The sequence below is a fragment of the Mustela nivalis genome (assembly GCF_964662115.1).
Source record: "Mustela nivalis genome assembly, chromosome: 7".
Classification (NCBI taxonomy): Eukaryota; Metazoa; Chordata; class Mammalia; order Carnivora; family Mustelidae; genus Mustela; species Mustela nivalis.
Window position 1 is genome coordinate 37,566,351 of NC_139026.1, and position 19,048 is coordinate 37,585,398.

The following is a 19,048-nucleotide window of genomic DNA, read 5'->3' on the forward strand; positions in this document are numbered from 1 at the left end:
TTTCTAAGTAGGATATTCTTTTACTTGGCCTACATCCAAAAGAACTCACCTCCCTCAGGTGTTCGAAAGTTAATGATACTGCTTCTCATTTTCCCATCACCAAACCTGGTGCTAGCTGTTACATAAGCACTATATTCAATATCATAGTCCAAATCTGAGAACTCTAATGATGTTTCAGTTACATTAATAGCTTTAAATGATGATCTATTCCTGAGAGAAAAAAAGAAATTATCTGTATAGTTGACTATTAAACATTACACAAACATTTTGAGCATAAGCACATTAAAACAGGATAAAAATGTCACTTATTCTGAAAGGCTGAAGAGTGAAATTCAGAATAATTCAATAAATAACTCTTTTGTTTTCAAGTATATCCAGTAATTTAATCAAGTGTTAATAAGATATTCATACATGAATTTGCTTGGGCTGATTTCAATAGATCTATAGGAATACTATGTGGTCCAAATAACTACACTACTCCTTTTCATACCCATGTTTTAGTTGTTCAAATATGTGTTCTTTTTAAGTGTTGACAATATCTTATTTATACTCTTTATTTGTCAAATTCACTTTTCATATGTATCGTACAAAAGTAATATTTACCTTAGACCAATTCAAAGAAATAGTAAATATTTGAATGGTAGTATCAACTAAAATAACAAGCTTATGGGTTACCCTTCATTTATTCATTATATTAATTAACCTTTAATTATTAATTTCTAATAATAAATTATGTACTCACTGGAAACATACTAAAAAGAATGTATGTATAACATACAAAAAAGAAAAAGGTAGAGCTCATGTCTTTCATCAAATTAAAATCTTAGAAGTATTTAAAATGTCACTCCACAAAAGGAAACACAAATAAATGTTGATTAAAAACTCTCCAAGTAAGTACTGAAATCACAAGAGGGAAAAGAAAGTCTAAAGAACAAAATGTTGCTAAGTAATAAAATACTACAATTATCTTATTTCATGCTCATAGAGTTTCTATAGTTTTGAATTAAGTATCGATTAGAATCTAAATTAAAGAATGAACATGTATAGAGGGGTGCTGAAAACAGCATTTAAAAAAGAAGTTTAAGGGCGCTGGGTGGCTCAGTCAGTTAGCATCTGGCTCTTTATTCTGGCTCAGGTCATTATCTCAGGGTTCTGGGATTGAGCCCCACATCAGGCTCTGTGCTCAGTGGGGAGTCTTGAGGATTCTCCTCTCCCTCTGTGCTTCCCCCCACCTCTGCCTCTCAAATAAATAAATAATCTTTTTTAAAAAAATTAGATTTTAAAAAGCAAGAAAATTAATTATGAAAGAATGTAAGGGAATATGATCAATATCGCAGAAAAAGTACGTATCTTTCACGTAATCTCATTTTTCCTCTAAAGTATCACAAAGCACCCAAGAAGGAAATGGATATTTCCTCTGAGTAAAAATGCTCTCTCTTTGCCATTAAAATAATGAAGGGTATCCACAAAGACAGACATTTCAGGCGTGGTTTTACTATTACAAAAGTGTCAATCCACTCCAAATATTAAGTGTGGTTATCTGAAAAGTAGTTGGAAAGCTTACCATAGTGAGAAAAATATGGATTCAGAGTATGAGATTGGAGACGGGCAGGATTAGCAAGGCTGTTCAGCAATTTGAAACAGTTCCATCAGACTGTCTCTCTCAGAGACAGTCGGGACTTCACTGAGACCCAGGAGGGGGCTCTTAGAACTTAATGCTGTGGCTGTTAGTCTCGGAGAAATGCCTTGACACAGAAACTCTACCCAATTCCATACTCCTGTCATTGGTCACAGGTCATTAGACACTGCAGTATGGTTAATCCAATTCAGATCTCCAAAGCTATGGAATTAGCTAAAGTAATCTAATTGTACTTTATCTATTTTAAAAATTCCTTTTCAAGCATATTTTTCAATGTTATCCTCTGCCTTGCGTCACTACCTTCTTGCCCTGATCTTCACAACAAAATACTGCAGATGACTATGCCTACAATAAGAAAAACCCTGATTATGTTCCATAAATAATGTAGAGTGGAGGCAATTACCTGGAAAAGGCAGGTCAGAGTACATTTTGTCTCCTATATCCAGATATTTCGGGAAGAAGATAGTCTTTATGAATTATCTGAATAACAAAACCAATAATCCACCTCAGCATATACCAACATAGTTTCTAAATCTGTTCTGGGTTATCCTGAGACAAAATAGTACTAATAACATTTTTCAGATACTGATACATCTTGCTGTTTCAGGCTTGTTTGTTTTTCATTTGGAATTTAGGATTGTTGCTGATATTTTAATGACTAAGGTAAAAAAAAAATATCTGAGCATAAGTAAACTCAATTGAAATTCCAAATTCTGATCCAAATTCAGAACACAGATAAAGAGTTTGCTCTATAACTGAGAACGTGGAAGTAAAATAGGAGGGAAGTGCTCTGTCTCCAAGGAACTGACTCCACCCTCCTGCTCTAAAGCAGTTGCCAGATGAGAAGAAAGACCCATGAACCTCTGGGCTGACGCCGGAGCTCTCTGCCTTCCAAAGAGGAATCTCGGAGCCGTCCTGCAGCTCAGATGGGTCACTCCATCCCGTGCATGAGAAACCCTGGCTGGACACTGCCATCATCTTTTGGCTTTTAACTGGCTTGGTTTAAAGACCTCCGTTTTGTTCTTACTAGTTTGAAAATATTGTAACAGGAATGTTAGGTGTTCCGTTGGAGTTTTTTATTTCCACTTGTAAAAGTATGTGTTCTTCTATATCTTGATTATTTTTGGCTTATTATGATTTATGTGATTAACAATAACAATAATCTATATCATTATTTTTTTTGTAGTTCCCTAATTTGGATGTATCATAGTTATTCAGCCATTCTTCTGTAAAACTAACATTTAGGTTGCTTTCTCTCTCTCTCTCTTTTAGTTACTAATCATGATGCAGCAATCATTCTTACACAAATGCCTTTTCATAACGGCACTTGAATTTCTGTAGGTTAAATTCCCAGGAGTGTAATCATTGATTCAAATGGTTTGATTTTTTTTAAATGATTACTGTTCCAAAATTGTTTCTGTCCCAAATTATAAATGATTATAATTTAGAGCCACAACTACAACGTGTGAGAGCACACCTTTTGGCAAACTCTTATCACTAGTTTGGATATTAATCTTTTTACTTACTACAGGTTTGACCAAAAAAAAAAAAAAATCTATTTAATCTATACATCCCTAACCATTTGTGAGATAGAATATCTTTTCATATGTATGTGGTCCTTTCTTCTTTTTTGCATATTGTACACATTTCCTTTCCTATGTTTTACTGTAATGGTTTAAATGGAAAACAATATATATTAGCATTAGAAAGACTAATGATTAGTCTATATATTAGACTATAGAATAGTCTAATATATATAGAATATATAGAATAGAAAGACTAATTATTAGTCTATATATTATATTAGACTATATATATAGTCTATATATTAGAATTAGAAATACTTCCAATTAGTACTCCAAACAAAGGATAGATACTTCCCCAGGCCCTCTGAATTTAGAAATGATATGCATGCAATAAACATTTGACAAAATTTATTGAACATTTACTTTATTCAGGAACTATGTTAAAAATAGATATGAGTAAGATGTAGCCCCTGTTCTCAAAATAGACAGAACAGTAAATAATTATAAAACAATTCATTAATAACAATGGGATCCCTTTAAGTATAACACCTTCCCCATCCCAACCACCAGTGGCTCACAGCAAAGAAAAGTTGATGAGCAAAAAAATTAAATCAGTGAAAAAAAAGTTAAATTTGTAAAATTTATCTAATGGTAACATTTAGAAAAGGAGAATAAGGCATAACTCCCAAAGATGCAGGAAACTGTTGACTAGAAAGTTAGTTTGTAAGGTTTGTGCGTAGAAGAGGGATGGAAGAGAAAGAATAGAGGCCTCCCTGACAAAACAGGTTTAAGTCTTACATATCCAAAAGGATAAACTGTGTAGAAAAGGAAGGAATATAAATATCAACAATACTTAATCTCTGAAGTAGGTAACTTTCAACAGCAGGCAAACCTCCTAGTCAGTGTAAATTTTCAAATTGAGAAAAAACTTGAGGGGAGTACTCAGTGCTTTCATATTACTGATTTAATTCTGGAAACTTATTCGAACATCTTAAAAGCTTTCTTGAATTTGAGATATCAAAATAACTTGAATAACCTTGAAACCAGGCTGAATAAATAGAAGACGCAGTTTTGCTCTCTATCTCATCGGTAACACCAACATTACCAAGAAATGTCTTGGGATGGGCTTAATGTAATCTTTAAAACAAAGTTATTTCCTCATTAAGTTATGATTTTTTTTCCAAAAAAACAGAGCACATTTTGACTTCTAGGGCATAAAGGAAATTCTAGAGTATAAGAGCAATTCTTTTGGTCTGGGTTAGCACTTTCTTTGCTCATCTTTTACCACATCAAGATCGTGGTAAGCAAGAATCACCAGTGGAGGAACGCTGAGTACCAAAACTGCCTGGGAAGACTCAGACAAATTCCACTTCCCTAAGCATGGACGTGAATGGTTTTCCACACAAGGTCTGAGATCCTTTGGAAAGGCGTGGTCTTAATTCTAACTTTCATCATTTGGTATTTTGTTCCATGTGGGTAATCTAATCTAATGGCATATCCATCTTTGCCCATTTCTATGTTTTCAAAGCTATAATCTGCTGTTATATATTCTAGATTAACCATTTCACTCAGTAAATAACACTTCCAATAATAATTTAAACATCCACATATATGACTCCGTCAAATACTCTCTTCTTCTATGAATAGGTGATTTTCACAAATTTTCCCAGTATAAGGAAACTGCTTGACTATGTTGTGCTTTAGTCTAGAACAATTACCTGCATAGCTGAGTTCATATAGACTCACAATTATGTATTAAACAACCCAAAACTAATTAAGACAAAAATGGGTGCATATTCTATGATCCTAAAGCTCTTAATAGTGTTTCAGAGAGAGTCTGAGTAAAAGCAGGGTATTTACTTGTCATTGCTATTATTCTTACTGTCATCATTTGGTTAGCTGGTTGATTTGGTTTGGTTTTGTCTTGTTTGTTTGCCTTTGCAGAAAAGACACACTTATAAGATTAAAAGAAAAAGAGAATGAAGTTGAAGATAGGGAACCATTTATAAACTATGATCTTGGAGCAGACACACGGAATTAAGGACCGGAAGATAGGAGGAGGGATTGTGCTTCGGCTGAAGGAGAAAGATTTCATTCCCTGAGAGTAAATATCCCTTAGGCCAGAATGAGAAGTTTGAATTTTATTAAAAAAGGACTAGAAAGTCCTTGGAGTATTTTCTCTAGCAGTGTGATCTTTGGGTCCATGGCTAAAATAAAAATTTTAAATCCCATAAAATATTGAGATTCATATTCTCCTGATAGATGGGCAGATAGAGACATATGTATACCCTTATTCAAGCCTCAAAAATCCATGTGTCTGGGCTGCCCACCTCTCTAGCTTCATCATCTCCTGCTTTCCTCCTGAACCATTATACTCAAGATATAGGGTTACTTTGCTCTTATCCCCACAAGCTTCTTACTGTTAACCACATCTAATGAAATTATTTGAGCTCCTACATCCAATTAGCATATCCTGGATTTTCAGCCATATGTCAATAAATTCCTATTTTTGCTTAAGCTTATTTAAGTTGGGTCCAGGCACTTGAAACTAAAAGTCTTGACTGAAACCTCTTCCTGTTCTCCCAGCAGTTTCTCACATGCCTTGATCCTGTGTATTTCCACCATCTGCATCCTTCCCTCCCTGAACAAGCTCTATTTTGTTTACATGCTATAGACAGAGACCAGCAATCATAATGGTTTGCACATGAAACAGTGTACCTATTCTCTCACAATGAATATAGTCCATCAATTAATGCAGACCAATAACAAATCAGTGATTTTTTTTATAGAAATAGCCCATATATGTTGATGCAATAAGCTTAATCTATTATAACCCTACAGGGTTATTAGTGTTTCTCACAAATACTTTTATCAAACTAAGACTTCCCTAATTCTGTAGGTATACTGCTGAGTATTTAGAACAGATGCCAGATATAGCACTTATTCCTAGTGATTTGAGAAATGTATGATTTAGAACTAAGACAGATCTAGGCATGAATTCTTTTTTTTAATTAATTAATTTATTTTCAGCATAACAGTATTCATTATTTTTTCACCACACCCAGTGCTCCATGCAATCCGTGCCCTCTATAATACCCACCACCTGGTACCCCAACCCTAGGCATGAATTCTTACTGTTATCTTCTAGCTCTGTAAACTCAAATAACTCCTTAATCTCAGAACTCAGTTTTCACACCTACAAAATGGGAATAATATTCTCTTTATGGTGTTTTTATGAGAAATAAATAAAGAAATATAGGTAAGGAACCAAACACATTTGTCCCAAAATATTAACTACTACACTATCCCTCTTGGCCTTTTTGCCTAGCTTTCCAAGATGTTGTGTTCCCTAAGTCTGTAATACAAGGAAATAACAATCTCTCCCAGCTGTGTACATATCATAAATGTGATTTAAAGACCCCCAAATTGAGGGTGTAAAGATTCAAGATCCACCCGAGCAAAATAAATGACTAAGAAGACTGGATTTGAAACAGGGTGTGGTGGGAACTGTGGTAAATTGTCAAGCAAATGCCCCATCTAAAGACAGCTTCTATTTAACTCCAGCTGATTTTTTATCAAAGGGAATATGGCAAACTTCCTGATTTCTGCAAGAAACAAAGGAATATGAAGTTTTACTAGAGATCTAGTCATTGTAAAACGCTGACAGAATTCTAATCAAAATTGATTAACGGTTCACAGGTCCAGCAAAGCACAGGTGGCCCACAAGGAGCCTGTATGTGACCTGACACCCACATTCATCTAGGTCATTCAGAAAAACAACTAACAAGATAGAACTGACATGGAGTTTTTAATATCCCCCCAGAAACCTCAAGTTAAACAATTCAAGGGTATCCTTGTATTGAACCACTTTCTCTACATGTGTTCCTATCTCTCCCAGCCGAATGTGACCCCAATATTCCATCTTTATAATGCTACTTATCAACATCCTGGCACGGTTCACTCCCATGCCTCCAAGGCTTCATATTCATTGTCCTTAATCCACAGAGGATAAATTCCAAGACCCTCAGTGGATTTCTGCCTGAAACAACAGGTAACTCTGAACCCTATGTATATTCTTTCCATACATACATACCTAAGATGAACTTTAATTTATAAGTTAGGCACAGTAAGAGATTAACAACAGTAGCTAATAATTCAACAGAATGATTATAATAAGATACCATAATAAAGTTACATGAATGTGGCCTCTCTCTCTTAAAACATCTTATTGTACTGTACTCAGCCTTGTTCTTGTGATGACGTAAGATGATAAAATGCCTACGTGATGAAATGAAGTGAGATGAATGGCGCAGGCATGGTGAGGCAGCATTAGGTTCTTACCGACCTGATAATTTGTCAGGAGGATCATCTACTTTGGGGCTGCAGCTGACTGTGGGTAGGTGATATTGCAGAAACCAAAACCACAGTTAAGGGGAGACTACTGGACTGTTTCCGCTGAGGTGTTCTACTGATTTATCAATCTAACTTTACAACCTTCCCTTTCTGATTATTGATCTATATTGTATGCTCAAACAGGTAATTTTACTAGGGGGGGAAATACCGTAGAAAACTGGAAGCAACAGAACTAAGTATAATTTTAGCATATACAAGGCCATTTCCAAAGTTAAACTTTTATGTTATGGGGGAAATTATTTGACAATTGACATTTTTTAAAAAGCTGACTTCCTAATATACTACTTAGCAAATATTTTTAGAATTATTTCATATACATATTTTATCTCCAATTAACCTACAATAATTTTTAAATTCTCTTTATATTTTTATCTCCCCACAGAGTTTAATAAACATTTGTCAGACTGACTGATTCAAAATTACTACTAAGAAAATGAGAAACATTTAAAAGCCAAAATTTGTACATAAGCTAGAATTTTCAACATTACTTTCACTCCAGTCTTTTAGCTATACCTTATATGGCATTCACCTGGAAGTTTTATAAACAACAACAAAAAAAGAAAACTACTGTTAAGTTTTACTAAAATTATAGAAGCAAAATTGCTAAACAAATCTAAGTTGAGTTCAACTACAGATGGTTCCCAACTTACAATGGTTATTATAAAGGATTTTTCCATTTCACAATGATGTGAGGAGCAACACATATTCAGTAGAAAGTGTACTTGGAATTTTAAATTTTGACCTTTTCCTAGGCTAGCCATATGTAATAGAGTCCTCTCTTGTGATGCTGGGAGAAGCAGCAAGCCACAGCTCCCAGTCAGCCACACAATCATGAGGATCAACAACCAATATACTTACAAGGATACTGTACCCATATGACCATTCTGTTTCAGTAAAGTACTCAATAAAGTACATGATGTTTTCAACACTTTATTGTAGAGGAGGTCTGTGTTAGATGATTTTGCCCAACTCTAGGTTAATATAGGTGTTAAATAAACACATTTTGGTAGGCTGGGCTAAGCTGTGATATTCTGAAGGTTAAGTATATTAAATACACTTTTGACTTAATGATACTTTCAATTTAGGTGTTTATCCAGATGTAACCTTATTGCAAATTAAGGAAGATCTATATAAAGTAAATAAATGAGCTTTGTATCAGTTTACTACAATATTATACCTCAATCCAAAGTGTATTAAAAAAGCAACTGCTTCAATGGGAATTCATTTATTTAATGGTGGTTGCCCTTGCAATGCAAAGATTGTTTATCGTTTAGACACATGGAAACATAACATCAATACAACTGAGGGGAAAATGCTACTTCACCATTTTGATAAACTGATAAAAGCTATTACATAAAACAAAGTTTAAAAAGAAACATCATTTAAAAATGCAATTAGTTAAAGCAGATTTCTGTGCACACCATCTAAAAACCAAATGTGACTCACATAGTAGTGGTTATTCACCCACTTTTTGTAGAGAAATATTCATGACAGAGAGAAGTCACCCATTATAATGAATAAAATTGGCAGTCTGGATTTTGTAGATACACTGAAAATAAGAAATATCCAAAGATGTTGTTTTTAAAAGAATTTGGTAATTACTGGAGCAACCAAAATAATGGAAACTGAGAAGTATGAAAGAAATGTGAACCCCTGAAACAGGAACACTGTTAATAACAATATCACCATTTATCCAGTATTTTAAGAGAACCACACAGATAATTGAAAGGCAGTGCCAGAATTCAACCCCATGTCTCCAAAAGTGTTCCAAGTCCCAGTTTAAACAAAAAAAATGTAATATTAAAACCTTTTATAAGGAGTTCTTTCTATATCCTTTCAAATATAATTCCTGGGAGGTCTTTGGTTAGAGGTTGTTAGAGTTAATATAGTAAGAGTTTATTTTTTAATCTCAATAAGTTGTGAAATAACTTTAAAGTTTTAATAAATTTATGTACCTTTAAACAATATTTATTTTAATACTTAAAAAGAAAGATTCACATATTCATTCTAACAACTTTATCAGGCTTGGCTGTCCAATAAGTTACACACACACTCAGGCACTCCGAAGGTCATGGAACGGCTTTTTAACTGAACGAGTCAGGACAAAGTGGCCACATTCCCACAACTGGACTCCAAGTTCATTTTTCACAAGGACACCTTACTCCAAACAGGCTGTGGGGCAGCTGCAGTTGAACCCTGCCCCTGGATTATGAAACCAGTGAAGTCAGCCTGATTCTCATGGCTACTTTGACTTCCAAGTGTCTTATTTACTGAAGTGGAACTTTCTGAATGGAGAGGCTGAGCTATTGCCTGCTCAGTAAAATATACATATAAAATTTTCAGTAACATCCTAGACTCAGACAGGCAATCAACAGTAAAATACATGTCAGTAGCCTGTTCTTGACAGATGATATAGCAGCCCTGGCTCAAGGATTTCTTTCCCTACAAGAGTCTTAATATTGTTGGCTAGTTGATGCTTTGCTTTTTTTTGACTATTTGCTGGTTTTGATGAATTTTCTGTGATCCAGGGTGTGCTCAAGTATTTCTTTTGGAGTCATCCTACAGCTGGGGATATATTTCAATGCCTTAAAAGAAGTTCTCTGGCTCCCTCTATAACAAAGGAGAAGGTGATTCTCTTGGGTGATGCCCCATCTATTGACCACCCTAATTCTGCCATCTTAAACTCTCAGCTGATCCTAGGAGCAGATTCTCTGACTCAGTGTCTCTGTGAATAACTCCAAATGACAGTAAGAAGGGCTTGTTCCTTCTCAGGATGGAGAGAAAAATGACAAGCCTCTTACAAAATCTGTCTTCAGTAAGCCACCATATTCACAAGATCTAAAAGCTCCTCTAGTAGATCATCTGGAGCTACAGAAGGATGTAGAAGTCACCTTTGCAATCCTGCCCACTGCACATTAGTGACAGCATCTGGCTACCTGAAGGTTAAGTAAGACAGGAATGCTAAGAGAGCTAGGGCACTAGAATAAGCCTGAAGTTGGATCAAGGATAAAACAGAAAATCAGAAGCTTGAAACTAGAAGCTATGACTACAGGTGAGCAACAACACAATTCCCAAAAAACCAGGTAAGATGAGCTGTAATATCCACAGACTTGAGATTCCCTGACCCCACTTTCAGTGGGCTTCCCTTGCACCTAGAATACATCTTACTAAGTGAGAAAGAACAGAGACACACCTCAGAAGAGGAGAGAGAATGCACCACTGGGAAGTTGAATTTACATAGCATGAACACTATATAGAGGGATGAGATTGTCCCTACAGCATGGGCCAGAAATCCCAGTTGTAAAATCTTAAAGTGATTCTCACTTTTATTAACTTATTTCACTTCCATTTTTTCTAACTCAATAAAATGGTGTTAAAAATCTCAAAGTCATCATTCTTTATTCAAAAGTCTAAAAGTCATCATTGATTCATCTCTCTTTTTTTATCCTCACATCCAATGTATCTCCAAGTCCTGTCAACTTTCTTTCTTAAATGTAGAAAAAAGCTACCCACTTCTGTCCATTGTCAGTAACATCTATTGCCCAGACCACTAAAATAGTCTCCTAGCTACTATCCCTGCCAACAGTTTTGCTATCTACAATTCTTTCTCCATAAAGTATCCAAAGTGCTTAAAATTATCCAATAATTCTCATTACAGTTAAAATTTAAAAAATCATATCCTTTTTGTGGCTTAGCTCCTGACCTTTGGCTGCCTTCAACCTCTCAGTATGACCCTGTCTCTCTAACCCCCCAAACAACACTGACACCTCTGGTCTTCAAAATAACAAATTGTGTTTCTTCACAGAGCCTATACAGCTGATCTTCTCTCTTCTTGATAAATTCCACCTTGTAGACCTTCATTTGATAAAAAGCTTGTCATCCAGACTGTGAACTCTGGAAATGATTTCCTCAAGCATCCCATCAAAAATAGTTCTGTTTCCCCTGACTTTCCTTCATTTGTTTGTTTCTGGGATATTAGTCCACTTTAAGACTGTAAGCTCTTTGACAGCAGGAGGCATATGTATGTCTCCTTCACTGGTATACAGGCACTTTATCAGTTTTGTTGAATGAAGTAATGAAAAATTGATAATGAATGAACTGGGCCACAGAGGAGAATGGTTACCTTCTTCTCATTGCTTCTCTTCCTACTGATATTTCTCAAGTCACCCTCAATTTTTTCATGACTAGGCAAAATGACTAGGAATCAAGCAATGAAAAAAACAGGAAGTATAGCCCTAAAGAGTGGTATGCAAAGGGTTTAAAGAGATATTATGGAAAGAAAAGTCTTAGTTTAGGAAAGAGAAGAGTAGACTTCTTTAAAACATCATAGCCTCTCAGTGTTGGATCTTCAAGTCAGGAATATAAAGGTAAGAAATGCCTATGTTCTGTATGATATAAATTGTATTTTCTGAGTTGAAATATTTAAAATCCACTGGGAAATATTACCTGGTGAATCTTTGCAAAGGATTTTCATTAGCTTAAGGTGAGGATTTTTATTTACTGGGTTTTCATGAAGCAGTAGAGCCATGTTGTTAACTGATGTGAACTGATGTGATGTGAGTATTTAATCATTTACACAACTGACACATGAATAGGTAATCAGGGTAAAGGTGATCAGAAAAAAAATAGATGCACTGCTTCAATTTCATTGGAATATTGGCTGTAAATAACAGATCTATGAAGAAATATCTTTCAGTTAAATTTGTTAAAATTATTCTGCTCAAAGAAACTTAACAAAGCAGTGATATACAGAATATTTGTGTAAAACTGAGTTTAAAATTATATGCTTGTACACATAAGTTGATTAGTCAATGGCTTTTAAGAGCAGAAATTTAGTATAATTATGCATGATATATACATTTTTAGGTACAAAAATTATATTGTTTGACTATGGTTGGACCTTTTGCGTAGTATGGGAAAGACTTGTTTCTTGAAAAAAACATATTAACTAGCTTATTAACAATCAGGTTCTTAATGTAGCATCACATTCTAAAATAAAAAAAACTACATTCCTATTATGTTACAGATTAATACTTGTTCTCAGAACTATTTCCAAAAAAGAAAGAAGTTTCTTACCAGACATAAACTGTGTAATAGAGGATAATTCCATTTGGCTCCAGGGGTGGTTGCCATGACAACTTCGCCGTGATACCAGACAACTGTTTTACAGAGAAGTCTTGGGGGGGAGAATCAGGAGCTGAAAAGTTAGGGTAAGGATAATACATTTTATTAAACATATATAAGAGAACACTAAAAAGGAAACACCCAAAGTTTTCACTTCAAACGTTCTGGTAAACGAAATCAGGTACAGCGCCTTTCTCCATGAGCATGGGAGACTAATTGTTTACTTTCAAAATGAGATGATAAAAAGAGATTTTGCATGGTGGCGTTAGAACATCTGTTTCTGTGATTCAATGGAAAAAAATATTTCATGAGAAAAAAGAACAAGAAGTATGTCACAGTGATTCACCTACTGTTCAAGTACATCTTGGTAAATTATCATCCTCTAGTAAAAATAAAATGACTGGGGTGAATAAATATAGTGTGTAGTTAAAATGCTCCTCAAACAATAAAAAGAGATGGGGAAAAAATCACACATTCAAGAAGTGGTAAAGTGATAAGCATAACACGGAGAGAGCAGTTAAAATGACTGACCTCACGAATAAAAACTACATTCTTCAATTTCACTTGCTTTAAACTGTAAAATAGTATCAAAATCTGTTCACTGAGTCTTCAAAATTGAATGGTGACAAAGAAAACCAGTGTGGCACATAAACAAGAACATGGACAGGTTAGGGTCTGCTTCTAATTCTGCTGTGACAGCATAAGGATTCAAATACCTTAGCCATTCTGCACTGTACAATCACTAAAAAAATTACTAGCACAACGTTCTTAACCAAGTTTATATTCACATTTAGATAAAACGTTTAGAATGGCATTTCTCAGCTACTGTATAGCACCATCGTACTGTCTTAGAAGATTAATATACAACTTTTTGCATACAGAAGGGTATAAATCATTAAAACTTTTTTATCATTGTTATAGTTATATATGGAAAGTGAACTCATAGGTAGCTGATAGACGTTTTAAGAATTTGTTCAGATCTTTGAACAGTCTTAATATATATATATTAGCACACATGCACATCACTTTTTGTAATAATTTGGAGAAAACACAACTTGAATTATTTGAATTTTTGATTTTCTGAATAATCTCAGCTAGAGTTGTGGGTATACATATGCTTGTATGTGTGTATGTGCGTTTTCATTATTTTGGTAACAACAACTTTCCAACAACAAAAAAATTATTGAGCAGAGAAAAGTTTTATGAGATGAATTCTAAAGAATAATGGTGACAGCTGTATTTGTGTTTTCATTTGGTATTCTCACAAGCACTACAATAAAAATGCTATCAAATATTGATTATCACAAGAATCCATATATCACTTGGAAATGTCTGTTTCCCAAGATATGAATTACTTCTGAGAACTCTGTCATTTGTCAAAACAAAAGCTTATGATATTTTTACTAACATCTTTGCAAACTTAACTTTTTTTTATTATTGGAAAAAAAGGATTTCCATCAAAAATAGTACTGATTTTGAACATAATATGTTGTAACTAAACATTTCTATTCTATAATATGGTTTCAGGCTTTTATGTCAAATATCAGATAATTCTGAGTGTTTTATTTTTAATTTCAGGATATTCTTGGGCATTTTCCTTTTTTATGTAAAACTTTTTGTTGCTAACTAAATACAATTACCAGTCTAGCTAAACAAAATATGTACTATCATTTTGGCATTTGTATTCTGAAGTACAATTTAAAAAAATGAAATTGGTGAGGGAGATTAAGAGGTATATTTAAAATAAATGTTAAAAAATAAAATTTACTTTAAAGAAAGAAAGAAGGAAATTAGAATACATACATGCAATATCTTCTTTTTTAAGATTATTTATTTATTTATTTATTTATTTGACAGGCAGAGATCACAAGTAGGCAGAGAGGCAGGCAGAGAGAGAGAGGAGGAAGCAGCCTCCCCACTAAGAGGGAGCCTGATGTGGGGCTCAATCCCAGGACCCTGGGATCATGACCTGATCGGAAGGCAGAGGGGCTTTAACCCACTGAGTCACCCAGGTGCCCACACATGCAATATCTTTTGAAATCTCTCCAGTTCATCATGACAGAGCATATGAGAATAAGTGAGAAGGGCATGCATAAGACTCCTCCTCCCTCTAGCTGCTGTGGTCTTTCCTATCTCTCATCCTCCCTCTTCACTCACTTCCCTCAGGTCACAGCTTAGGTGTACCTTCCTTAGCTACTCTTCCTCTGATGCCTCAGAGTAACTAAAATTCCTCTTTTGTCCTTAGGAATTAGTTGGGGGAATATTTAAACCAGTGACTAAGGCTACAAAGATTATTCATCTACACACAAATCCAATTTAGATCTCTTCCACTAAACCACAAGTTTCATGAGGGCAAAGAGCACCTAATACACAAGAAAGCAAAGTTGCTCAGTCATTTATCCATTCTTGATTTGCTAAAATTTTTCAATAAAGGGGTCTGTTCTTCACCCTTTTCATTAGCAAATATATTGATGACTTGGCCAAGGACTCAGATGGTAAATTCACTATGATGACATACCATGATGTTTAGCAGTCCAGATAATTCAGATACACCGTATAGCTTGGAACTATTGACTTAAGTGGTAAAAAACAAAACTCTTGTCAGCTCAGTATATATGTTTACTACTGGTTTAAGTTCTTCATATAGACCTCAAATTCTTACCATCAGGACTATTTTATTAAATTAGAAAAAAAAAGTGAGTACTATGTTCACAGGGACGTTGCATAAATGGTTCAGTACATCTTTCGTAGGCATTATCTAAGATGGAAAAAAGAGCCAACCTCACCCATGCCCCAGTCTTTAACAATTGTCCCATTGGGAAGGATTTACTTATTAATTTTTACTTTCTTTCAGCACGAAGGATTCAACTATGAAAAAATGAAAATTTGAACAAGTGCGTTTTGATGGAGAAATTAGCATAGTTAGGAGATGCAATGACAACAGAAGACCAACCCATGAGAGTATTTAGAACCTGGGATAAACAGAGTGGCCCACCAGGATGCTTTGATGAAGTAATTTGATGGAGGCAAAAATAGGGAAGAACCTGAAATGGAAAAGAAGGCTCTGAAGACCGTCATTTTTAATAAAATAAGAACAATGCAGAGAAATCCTTCCTTCTTCTTGAAGTATATAATGCATATTTTGTCCTGGTGAATGATTAGAATCTGAACATCCACATGATGCGAGCAAACTTGAGGATAGAAAAATTTGAAAGTGGGGAGGAAGATACCCTACAAACACTTATGATACATCCCTCATGACAACAGGACTTCCCTTTGCAGAAATATAAATAACAGTCTCAAATATATACAATGTATAAAACATAAAATGCAAATCCAAATCCCAAATATATCCCTCAAAAGTAATTTTCCTAGCATGATATATGCCTAGAACTTGGTGAGGTACCTGTGTAAAGTGGTCTCAGTAGTAAAGTTGATTTTATTCAGGTTAGGAAAAGACATGTTTAAATATTCAATATGAAGGCTATTAACATTCAAGAATAGCATCTTGGCAAATTATGTAGAGAAACCTGGAAACTGGCCTGAACTCATTAGCAAGCTAATCCTAATATAGTAAAAAAGGTTGCAGGTTGACATAACAGAATCCACTACAAAACTGATATAAATGTCTATTCTTATGAACATTAAAGTTGAAAAACAGTCATAATATACAGTAGCTGATGTTCAAACCATTCAAACCAAAGTTTTAGCCTTAAAATTTCCCATGAAAAAAATACTGCTGATTTCTTACAGAGCAAGGATGACTTCAGAATAAAAAAAAAAAAGAGCATTTTATACCTGATTTTTTTTAACATAAATCTAACTTTGCTAGCTTCTTTAACTGTGACATGAAATCTCTCTAATGCTGGCATAACACACAACAGATAACCCAAATCTTATAGAATTTTTACTTTATACCTTCACTTTATATACACACATTTTTTGAAATGTGATGGATTCAAAATATATGTATCCAGTACTATATTTACCATCTTCTTCAGTCAGTACACTTATGGGCTCACTCCGCACTCCTTCACCCCTAAGTGTACTAGCAGACACCTCAATCTTGTACTGGGTATATTTCTTCAGTCCTAAAAAGAAAGTAAATAGATAAGACTTACAAAATATCCTTTAGTAATACACAAGAGGCAAATTATGAAATGACCTAATATTCCAAAAGTAAAAACTAAATGAAAATGAAGTGTTTTCAAATAGTAAGTCTTATTACAAAGACAAAATGATATAGGATAATATGACAAAGGATTGACTTAAAGTATTCTTTCATGAGACTATAATAAACTCCTAGTTTATTTAACTAAAAAGCCAGAACTGTCATACCCCGAATAATACTAATCATATTTAACATTTATAATATAAAAGCAAGCCAATATTTTGTGCCTACTATCAATATTAGTGTAAAGGCCTAACACTACATATTATTTTTACCTTTAATGTTCTGGGTCAAAGAAGTCGTATTTATAGTTCTTTCCTCATTTCCATTATTTCTCCTGAGATAAATTGTATATTTTTGTATGATTCCATTAGGACTACTTGGGGGAAAGAATGACAGCTCAATCTCTCCAGAAGATATATTTTTGTAAGTAATATTTTCTGGTGCACTGTCAGGCACTGGGAAAAAACAAAAACATAAATGCATAAAATAATTCCATCCTAAAAATGTATTCTGGAAAAAAAAATGAAAATTTTGCTGAAGTCTTCACTCAAGTGCACAAGGATGTGTATATAAGAACATCCTAAATGGAATAAGAGATACAAAACTTATACAGTTACAACTATGTAAGAATTACATCTCAAAAGAAAATTTCATCCTCTGATTCTACAGAATAATGCTTATAAGATGATATTTTTATTAAAATACTTGAGATGGTATTAAACTTTCTATCACTGCAGAACACACAGATGCAAGAAAGAAGTTTGAGAAACACCTAAAAATCAATTCTGCCTTTCATTAATGTTGATAATATATGAAAGATTAATAATTAGTTTGGGTATAAAACAAGATGTATGATAAGGCAAGGAACCTCTCCTAGTTATAATATTGTACAGTAGGACTGAGCAGCAAACCAGTCTCCCAAGAATACAAAATAACATTGATAAAATACTAGTTTTGGGGGCCTGGGTAGCTCAGTGGGTTAAGCCACTGCCTTCGGCTCAGCTCATGATCTTGGGGTCCAGGGATCAAGCCCCACATTGGGCTCTCTGTTCAGCGGGAAGCCTGCTTCCCTCTCTCTCTCTGCCTGCCTCTCTGCCTACTTGTGATATCTCTCTGTCAAATAAATAAATAAAATCTTTAAAAAAATAAAAAAATACTAGTTTTATGTATCTACTAATGCCTTATTATATTGAATCCAATGGTTGTAAAATGGTTCTCTACACATATTCAAATCCTATTACTACATATGGGATTCTGACTCTGGTAAATATTGAAACAGGTACCCTAAAACTGAATGACTATCTTAATTAAAACAATTAAAACTCTTCATAAAGTTAAAATAGGGGAGCCTGGGTGGCTCAGTGGGTTAAGCCACTGCCTTCGGCTCAGGTCATGATTCCAGGGTCCTGGGATTGAGCCCCGCATCGGGCTTTCTGCTCAGTAGGGAGCCTGCCTCCCCCTCTCTCTGTGCCTGCTTCTCTGCCTACTTGTGATCTCTGTCTGTCAAATAAATAAATAAATAAATAAAATAAAAACTAAAACAAACTTTACAAGAATTGCAGAGTGGACAAGAAAGTCAGAAATCTGTGGTAGCCAAAAAACAAAAGAAAAAAAAATAAACAAAAAACAAAGTTAAAATGGGTATCCTGAAACAGAAGCTGATATGAAAGCCAGCTTTGTCTTAGAGAGGACTGGCCAATCCTGGCGATGTTTTTGCATTAACAGCTGTGTGGAATGCCAGATAAAGAAGAGAAAGCCTTGGGCCAAGAGCAGAGTAAGGAATATCCCTGTATAAGAACCTGGAAGACCAAAAGCACACAATTTCAACCACTCTACTGGACAACTCCAGAGGGCAACTTGAATTATTCTGCAGAATGTCCCAGAATTCAGTGTGATCTTGTGCAGTGTGCTGTGACCACCCTCAGGGAGGAGGGAGTGGGAAGTGAAACCACCACACAAAAGAGGGCAGAGAAGATTTTTATTTTTTCTTATTCCACACTAGATGAAAAAAAGAAAGAAAAATGATGCAGTTTTGAACTGCAAGCCTATCCCTAAGAGCCTATGTGGCTGAAATCCAGGCCACCTGAAAAACTTCACTTCAGAATTTAAGTTAAAATGAATCTGTGAGGGAGTTGCTGTTATTCAAAAGCAACTAAACATATCGATCCTCTC

At 34.6% G+C, this 19,048-nt stretch overlaps 1 protein-coding gene across 1 annotated transcript in view; it reads right to left on the minus strand.

The window, feature by feature from the left end:
* Window positions 1-19,048, minus strand: part of PTPRQ (protein tyrosine phosphatase receptor type Q) — a 198,273-nt gene that overhangs the window by 140,682 nt on the left and 38,543 nt on the right. Inside the window, exons 15-18 of the mRNA XM_082742760.1 lie at window positions 17,149-17,331; window positions 16,692-16,793; window positions 12,655-12,775; window positions 50-210 (exon numbers count right to left, since the gene is read on the minus strand). Coding sequence (XP_082598886.1) covers window positions 50-210; window positions 12,655-12,775; window positions 16,692-16,793; window positions 17,149-17,331 — 567 coding nt within the window. The remainder of the gene's footprint in view (window positions 1-49; window positions 211-12,654; window positions 12,776-16,691; window positions 16,794-17,148; window positions 17,332-19,048) is intronic.